At 41.5% G+C, this 9,909-nt stretch overlaps 1 protein-coding gene across 2 annotated transcripts in view; it reads right to left on the bottom strand.

The window, feature by feature from the left end:
* Window positions 1-9,811, bottom strand: part of DOCK1 (dedicator of cytokinesis 1) — a 599,368-nt gene extending 589,557 nt beyond the window's left edge. For both annotated transcript variants that reach the window (XM_019502991.1, XM_019502992.1), the window contains exon 1: window positions 9,686-9,811. In XM_019502991.1, the coding sequence (XP_019358536.1) occupies window positions 9,686-9,731 (46 nt within the window). In that variant the 5' untranslated portion in view covers window positions 9,732-9,811. The remainder of the gene's footprint in view (window positions 1-9,685) is intronic.
* Between the last annotated feature and the right edge of the window lie 98 nt (window positions 9,812-9,909).

Raw genomic sequence — 9,909 nt, 5'->3', positions numbered from 1 at the left:
CTTCTTATAAGCTTCCTTTTTGTGATTTAGTTTACTGAACAGTAGAATTCCTTGCTAAGCCAAGCTGGTCTTCTGCCATCCTTGAAGGTCTTCCTGCACACTGAGATGGTTTGTTCCTGCACTCTCAGTACATCTTCTTTAAAATATAGCCAGCTTTCCTAGACTCCTCTCCCCTTCAGTCTGGCTTCACAGGGGATCCTGCCCATGAGTTCCCTGAGTGAGGATGCAACAGGGGAAGAAGAAAGGAACAAGTGGCACCTGATCTATTATAAGACATCAGGGGCTTAAGGTACTTGGGAGAAAGAATTTTCAAAGCAAATATCTTTTTAAATAGACAACTGCTTGGAGCTGCAAGAGAAGGCTGCAACTAAAAAGACACTCTTGCAGATCTCTAAGAGCAGCAGAAAATAATGAAAAACAGAAGATAGGGCATTCAAACTTCTCTCCCCTCCAACTTTTGAGATAGATTAAAACAAAGTAATCTAGAAAAGGATAAAAAAGTACCATCCTTGGCATTTCCTTCCTTCCCTTTAAATGGTTTGTTCTAAGATTCTATAGCCACACATGGTCTTGTTTGAAAAAGGAGTAAGAGAGAAACTTGCAAATTTAAGTCATATGTCAAACTGACCACAATACACCAGAGAAACTAAAAGCCAAGCAACAGTGCTGGCCCCTTGGACTGGAGTACCAGGTCCCAATCAAACACTAGCAATGCTAGAATTTCTGCCTCTGTTCCCCTGACATAATGCAGAAAGACCCTCACAATCAGAACTAATCTCCACACTAGAAATAAAAAAGCCAAAACAATTCTTCCTGAAAAGAAGAATCCACACAGAGAGAGTCCTGAAAGAAAGGCCTGTCTTACACAGATGCTGAACACTGGGCTTGATGCAGCTGTAATACTAACAGTGTAATAGCTGGCAATCAACCTTGGGGAGGAAAAAAAAGGCCCTTTGAAGCATTAAACAAAAGACAGGGACCTACTGAACTGGGGAAACTGTAGGTGGCCAGAGTAGAGTACTGCTTCATACTGAAAAACAAAAAAAAACACACAGATCTTGAAATCAAGGCAATTTGAATCATTGCATTTAAATTAGTTTCAAGCTTTATACAAACTAATGTGAAAATATGTGCTATTTTATCTTTAGATTAACACACATAATGTGATGAATTACCCATGCTGTTTAGAGAAGCCAGTAGTGGTTGAGTAGAGTTCAATTATGATCAATTGTGTCTGTTGTTCTTATAGTACAGATGTTAATAAAGCACTGGGCTAGTCTTCTGTAGCACAGATAAGTACTGTCTGTAAGAAAATTCTTGGTAGAAAAAGATCCACATAAAATCTGAAATTAACTAACAGGAAACTAAAGAAACAAGCTTAATAACATCCATATAAGCAACACTAGGTCTGTAACAGAAAGGGCAAACTAACAACAAGGAACACCATGTTCCAAATAAAAAACAAAAAAAAAAAATTTTTCTCCATCCTAACATAAAGCTTTTATGCAGCCATACAATCTAGAATGGGATCAAATTTAAGAGGGAACAGTTTGTACTGTAAAGTGCGCGTAAGGCAACTGTAAAGGGAGGTATCCCATCGCAGAGAAACTAGATGCCACTATCACCCCAAAAACAAAAAAAGACCGCATCCTTGAAAGATGGGCACAAAGTAATTCAGCACCAAGAACTGTTTTAAAATATTACTCCAACGTGGGAGTCAAAGAGACAGTCAAGTTCCAGACCACCTAGAACAGTCCTTATGTGTGGCGCACACCCCAGAAGAGGCTTTGGATGTGGCGCTGTCCAGCACTGCTGCTGCTTTGAGTGGCCTGCACCAAACGCAGTTCTCATTCCAGCCACTTAGGGATCCGTGCTGCCTGTAGCACTAGTCCCAGACCAGCTGAAGCAACTGCCAGGTCACATATGCTGCTTTGAGGAGGGGGTCCATGGGCTTGATCTGGCCTGTGGACCAGGCCTGTACTACAGGAACGCCCCATGCCTCATGTGGATCTGATCAGACCCAGGGGCTGTATCAGGAGGCCAGATTTGACCTGCAAGCCATGTTTGACATCTATGCTCAAGAGCTTCCTCAAAACATATCAGATCTTGTCTTATTTCAGTGGATAAATCAGGGAACTATGAGTATTAGGAGCTACAGGCCCAAAGAGAGGAGTGTACGTACATAATTAACGCCTAGGCACCAGTGAATCAGAAACTACTGCTATTAAGATTCATACAGGACATATCTTTGCATTACAACAGGAATTCCTCCCATTCTAGTGTCGAGGGGGAAAATGCAACCAAGACCAAACTGCCAAAACACCAGATTTTTTTCATTTAAAATACCAGCCATGTCTTTTATGAAGCCATAATTATAAGCATACTACTTTTTTGTTATAAATTTAAGAGCAAGTGTGTGGTTTGTACTATAACTATGGGCCAACTCTTGAAAGGGGCTAAACAACTCTTTAGTAGCATTTGATAGTGCTCAATTATTTTAGTAACTTGTCCCAATCAGAGAAATTCTGGAATATGTTCATAAATATGACAATTTGGTTATCACCAATAGAATGATCTTGACACACTTCAAAAAAATGTGTATTAGGCAGCCTTACATAAAACTACCAGTCACAGAATCATAGGAATTAAAGGCTGGAAGGGACCTCTCAAGATCAGACTCCAACCCCACTGCTCTGGGCAGGAATACTGCTGAGATCAAATGATCCCAGCAAGGTATCTGTCCGGTCTCCTCTTAAAGACTTCCAAGGTTGGGGACTGCACCACCTCCTTAGGAAGTCTATTCCTGATTCTAGTCACCCTTACCAAAAAGAAGTTCTTCCTTGCATTCAACCTGAAACCTTCCTCTAACAGTTTATGGCCATTGTACCTTGTCCTCCCTTGGGACACTCTAGTGAACAGTTTTTCTCCCAGCTCCCAATATTCATTCCTTACATACTCACATATGGCCATCAAATTCCTCCTCAGTCTTCTCTTCCCCAGATGAACAATCCCAGATCCCTTAGTCTTTCCGCTCATAAGGTTTGTCCTCCAGAACCTTAATCAATCTTCTGGCCCTTCTCTGGAACCTTTCAAGATTCTCCACATCTTTTTTGAAGTGCAGCGCCCAGAACTGGACACAGTACTCCAGTTGGGGACTCACCAATGCCAAGTAGAGAGGAAGCATCACTTCCTTAGCCCTGCTCACAACGCATCAATTAATGCCTCCCAGTATGCTATTAGCTCTGTTGACTACAGCATCGCACTGGCAGCTCATGTTCATTCTGTGATCAACCAAAACCCAAAGATCCCTTTCAGCCATTGTGCTGGCCAGGACATCTCTTCCTAATCTATATTCATGTAGCTGGTAACTTCTCCCCAGATAAAGCACTCTGCATTTATCCTTCTTGAACTGCTCCCAGTTCTGCTCTGCCCACCTTTCCAGCTTGTCCAGGTTTGCTTGGATCTGCATCCCATTCCCTAGCATGACTGCTTCTCCCCCATAACTTGGAACTGAATTAGTATCATCTTATTCTACTATAGTTTCATTAAATGTACCAGACAACTTAAAAACACCAAGGTGCAATAAGTATAAGCTAATAACACAAGCCATGTTTAGTATAATTATTATTAAAGTTCTTACCAGGAGAGGCTCTTAAGATATGCATCTCATTTTCAAGAAAGTCCCAAGTGGACAGCACTAATGCACGGTTGCTTTAGCAGAGCGCAAATAATATGAAGCAGGAAACTGAAGATAACATACCAGAAAGCCATTTCAATAAAGCATTTAATCTAAAAAACTCCAAATTAAGAATGGCACGTTATCCTTATTTCACCTCAGACTTTATTAGCACATCCAAAAACAGCAGTACAAGAAGTATAGCCATAAGACATCTAAGCATTCATATTGCAATTTGTTTTTGGACAGGTAACAACTTTTCATTATATGCCACATTAACAGAAGTATGTCCTGCGTTCTTAGGAGGACTGGTTCACTGTGATACATCTTTATCTGTTACAAACCCCTACTACTTAGAATTTATTTAAGACCTGGTAAGTAAGATCAGCAGGTCTATCAGCACTCGAACTTAAAAGGAGAGTCACCACAAGCCTTCAGGAGTATAACTTCAGCCTGTAAGCAGTAACTTCAGTCAAAGCCCCAAACCTTACATAAGAGGCAAGAGGAGAACATCACTGAGGTGAGCTTGCAAACAGATGATTCTGAATTTTTGGAGCATCCTGCTCTGCCAAGCAATTACACTTCGAAGAACCCTAAAGCCCTCCAACCATTGACAAACCCTACACTCCATGACTATAGGAGGCAATTTAAAAAAAAAACTTAGACTGCCCATACCACCCACTTATTCAAAATTATCTCCATCAATAATTAGCATATTTCCACATACCCCACACAGAAAGCATCCCTAACACATTTTACGGCTAAGACATCCCATTTCTGACATCTGCTTGAGGCTAAACTGAACTTTTCCCTTGTAGGATCTGAGCCAAGACCAACCCTGTCAGCAAGTTTATTAAGAAGTCACCAATAAGTGGCAGAATGACGTGATTCTCAAATCAAGACATTTGTCATAAAAAGGACCAGACCCAATCATGGCTTGAAAAACCTACAAGTACAAAATATGAAAGTAATAGCTCCTGTACTGCAAGTAGCAGTATTGCCCTGTATTATTAGGGCCGAAAATTAGATTCCTGTCATGGATAGTGCTAGAGAAATCAAGCACTTCACATATTCTTAAAAACTGCTCGATGTGTATGTGGTGCTGAGTGCCAAAACACACCACTCAAAGGATAGCATTTAATACCATTTATTCAACTAAATATTTAAGAACCAGTAAACACCACTTGGGGCAACACCCCTCTTCTTTGCCCAACCCTATGTGGCATGTTATTCAACTGAAAAAACTCTTTTTCACTCAGATTTTTAGTGAATTTATGAGAGAGATCAATGTCAACACCTCAGCTAAAACCAGGAGTGTGATGGAATTGGTAGACATGTTTCATGATCACCTAGGATAATACCATAGTGAAAAGAGGTAGACAAGAAATCTCTGAGCCATGTAAACTGCTTGTACTCATGCCTGGCTCCTGCAACTCCAGAGGTTGCAGCATTGCAAAGGTATTCTATATAAACAACTTCATTAAATGCTTGGGATGAGAGATAATATTTAAAAATTAAGATATTAGATGGTGTAGGGGGCTGGAAATGAGAAAAAGATAGCCTCATTAAACTGTACAATAACTGACAATACCAGTGTTTTAAATGGTTCTCTGTATATTAATCCAACAACACTGTTACTCAGTTAAGAAACAAGATATTCCACCCCACATTCCTGGCTGAACCATTATTGAGCGCTGTAGGAAGTGAAGCTGAGTCATACTTACAACTACATTCAATGATAAATATTTTTTAAGTTTTATCACCCTGCTTTTCATGAGGCAGTAATCTTGGTTTGTGTATGCCCCGGACATTCATGACGCTCTGTAAATCCCACATTACAAGAGTAAATTAGTAAAGAGGAAACAGACCCTCTATGACACTTTACTGAGAACACTGCTATGATATCACACTAACCAGTACCACTATACAACACAGATACAGAGAATAAATTATTGAGATATCTATCGCAGCCAGTAAGTCTGGAACTTTATATATTACAAACATTAGTCACGTACAGGAGCATGCAACTCAAAAGAGAGAAAATACTTCCCTGAGCTCCTGCAACTGCAACAAATACATTCAAGGATTGTTATAACCCCACCACTATTGATGGTTATTCCTGCTTAAAGGTACCACACATATAATGAAGCACAGAGGGTTAAACATGATTTTAATGCATGTCACCAAGATTCAATTGCACTTGGGTTAACAATCCTACTTATGAAATGATAGATGTTCCTGTTTTATTCTCAGACCATCAGCTCATATTGTTCCACAGCTGATTACATTACTAGCATTTTCCAAGACTGGGCATAGCAAGCAGTTAGGCTGCTTAAAGAAATTGCTGCCTCTTTGATGGGACAAGGCAACTGAATTAAAGGGCTCAGAACTACCACTTTTCATCCATCACTTTCCACAATAATACCATCAGGTTCTCCCATATCCTTGATAGCAAAGGCTGCACCATTTGATTAGACTGGAAGAACACTTCACCAAGATTTGAAAGGGGAAAAAAAGGAGAGAGTTTAAGAGCTTGAGACAAAACAAAGGAAGGCTGTGAAAAGAAGACATTTCAAGATCTATTTAATCTTTACAACTATTAATATACTTGGATTAAGCCATTAGAACCACTTTTATCAAACAAATCTCGGTTGGAACACTATTACTCTTTGGTTAGCCTTCCTCTCAGATAATTTTGGTAGAATTCAAGATGTTCATTTACATTACATTGATATGTCCATAAGAAAGAAAAATGTATATTTAACTTGAAAGGTATTTTCTTCCTTTATGAAAAGCGTTCATTTTAATTATTCACACCCACAAATTAAAAGTTCTCTCTCACAGCTACATCTCCACCACCCCCACCCCCAGCTCAGAAGTTAAGTTTCCACAGCTAGCCAAAAACATTTCACCAAAATCTGGCAAGAGACAGAAGCCCCTTTGTTTAATATACAAAGACATGCATCACACATGTAACCAAACCAAATATATTAATTATCCTAGAAGGGAATTCAGTAATGAAGGAGGGAGAAGGGCAGGGAGAAAGGATACTGCTCCTAAAATCTGGCTAAGAACAGATTTAATAGTACAGTGCAGACAAATGAAAATGCTTATGTTCCTTGGCTGTAAATCTAATTTTCCCTCATAACAACAACATGTCTGTTTTCAACTTCCACACCCTTAAAATTCATTAGGGAATAATCACTCGCAACTAATCGGAAAGATGTCATGAAACTATTATACAAAAAAAAAAAAAGAAAGAAAGAAAGATCACTGGAAAATGGGAAAATATATTTTGAATTAAGAAATATAAAGGTAAGCATCATTCTGGAGCAGAATCTGAATTATTTTAAAGAGCTGAAATGCTGAATCCACCCTAGTAAGTCAACTAGCTACCAAATATTCCTGTCCTTCAAAAACATCAGAAGTAATATTTCTATTTTTCTACGAAGTCTAAATTTCATTATGTGATAATGTTCCCGAATGCGTATCCAAGTTTCCTTTAAATATTTTATTTATATCTCTATATTCCTTAACCTCTCGAGACATTACTTTGGTCTTTCTGGATCCCTCAACCTATTCTGCAACTCCTGGAAACAGTCCTAGTTCCTAGTATCCTTTCAATCAAGATATGCAGCTTGCAGTTCAAACTCAAATCGTCCTGGGAGATCATTAAAATCTCCACATTAAGTAGAAGGCAGGGTAGAGATGCATCTTGTGTATCAACTAAATCAGAGATACATATAAGGTGCACCTCTACCTTGGCTTCTGCCCGGCTACCCCTCTTTCCACATTAACTGTGTATGTTAAATCTTTTCAGTTACACCGACCAGATCTTACACAGATCTTTGCTACAGAACTTCCATCCAACAGGATTAAAGCAATGGAGTGAACCATTCTTGCTTTACCATTAAGTCCCCACTTGCATCTGGGCAATATTGGAGAAGAAAAACAGTATTTCGCACTGCTGTACTTCTGAGACTTTATATAAAATCCACACTTGAATATAAATAAGGCATTTCTATGAAGTAGTATACACCACTGTTACAAACATACCGAATTCATCCTATTATGCTTAAAAATATTACAAAAGATTCAGGTGTCACCTTATATATCATGATCTGAAATCTTTAGAGGCATCTGAAAAAGTTAACAGACCCTTTGCCAGTTTTAACACCTGAATTTCCTCCTTTATGTTTGTAAAAGAGCCTTAAATTCAAGTTATACTTAGTACACATAAAACATTATTCTATTTGCTATCTGCCTTGTAAGGTTTTGCTATGAAGCCAGGGCAGAAAAGAAAACATTAAAAGCCAGGCATTAGCTTTCTAGGGATGCATACACTGAACACAGAAGAAATGCCCGAAGTTTCCTGTTCTGACCAGACCCAGAAATTCCTTCGCTCTTCCAAATAAAAGACTTAGACAATGAACCAGATTAGATAAAAAATGAATTTTCACATTTCAAAACAATGTCCAATAGCATCAATAAACTTTCCCAAAAGAAAAAAAAAATGCTCAAGTTCACGGTTCCAAACAGAACATCAGGTTTTACACTTCCTCTTGTGAAAAGTGCTCGCAGTACCAGTAAGATGTAGTCCACTCTCCTACACACAGAACTACTTCCATTAAAAGCATTTTCTATCTTGAGATGCAGGATGTTTCTTTTTAGCTAAACATTTCCCCAAGACACTAATGTAAAAATAAACAGTTGGGGATGGAGACTAAACACAGCCTATAATTCCTCCCTTTTATTTTAGAGGGACAGATGTGGAAACAGAAGTGGTTTCCCAAATGGTAGTGTTCCAGAAGAAAGTGCCACCTGTGTTTAAGAGTGTTCCCAGCAGCATGAAGAACCTTTTCCCTCTTCCACTTCCATGCTTTTTTCCCTTACTACAGAGTCATAAAATTAGACATCACTGTTGTCAAACCATTCACAAAAGCGGTACAAGGCAAGCTATTACAATTTGCACATTGAACGTGCATGAATGGTTTCCCTGCTTCCCAGGGACGAGGGACCGAATGAAGTAAATACCCTCCGAAATGTTTGGGTTCAGCTCTGGACATTTATTCAACTCAAGGGTGAATTAAAACAAATCTGAACTAAACTACATAACCCGGACGCATTTTTTTTTGCTCAGTTAAAACAGTACACTCCTTCCCATCCACCAAAAAGACCTTGCCAGCCTGGGGGGGGGGTTTCAGCCTTGCCAGCCCAGATTGTAAAAGATGCTCTACCTCTTCCAAACTGCATGTCAAATCCGGAGGCAATGACAATCCTGGTTCAACAGTTGTCACCCACTGCAGCTAGGCTGCATAAATACAAGGCAACCCAAGGCCCCTGCTTCATGACACACCTACGGCAGCCATCATAGAGAACCCATCCAGTTGTCCTCTGTCCTCTATCCATACGAAACCCGACGCCTTTGCTTAAAAAAATAAAAAATAAAAGTAGAGGCCGTAAAAGCGCCCGGTTTTCTCTTCAAGAGAAAAACAGAAGACATAAAGGAGCCCGGTTTCGTATCAGAGCGGCAGAAAACCGGCACATCCTCTACGATGGCCGCCCTCGACATACATGTCACCACCTGGCTGGCGAACCGCATGATACGTACAGGACCAACCCCACGTGCAAAACAACAGGCAACGAACTGGCAAACAGGAGCAATAAGCCCCGGCCACACCTGCGAAAGTAATTCCCGCACAATAGAAGTGACTATCCCGCTACAAAGAAAGGCGGGCAGCTGGAAAGTCGCTGCTGGAAAGCTGGCGTCAGAGGATCCTGGAGCAGGACCCGGGGGCAGCCAGCCCCCTGCCCCCGGCAGCCCGGGAGGGGGAGGCGGGGATGTCCAAGGCGCTTCCCCGCCGTCTCGGGGCCCCTGGGGAGGCGGCCGGGGGTCCCTGAGCAGAGGCAGGCGCTGCCCGGCGGGGCCGCGCTGAGGGGACCGGGGCCGGGGCGTCCCGCACGAAGTTGGGCGAAGTGGGGTTGTGGCGGGGCGGGGGCCGTGCTCACCCACGCCGTACTTCTCCTCCCGCTTGGTAGGCACCCAGCGGGACATGGTGCCGGGATGCTGCGGGAAGCCCGCTCCTAAGCCGCCATTTTCCAGCCGCGGGACGGGAAAAGTTTGCAGCGGAAGGTCATGTGGTGCGGGCGGAGCCAGGAGCCTCAGGCCCGGCCCGGCCCGGCCCGGCCCGGCGCTGCTCGGCGCGGCGCTCAGCCGCGACCCGTGGGCGGGT

Source organism: Gavialis gangeticus, unplaced genomic scaffold, assembly GCF_001723915.1.
Source record: "Gavialis gangeticus isolate Ggan-Ray unplaced genomic scaffold, GavGan_comp1, whole genome shotgun sequence".
In the NCBI taxonomy this organism is placed as follows: domain Eukaryota; kingdom Metazoa; phylum Chordata; order Crocodylia; family Gavialidae; genus Gavialis; species Gavialis gangeticus.
This window is presented reverse-complemented; position numbering and strand designations above follow the sequence as displayed.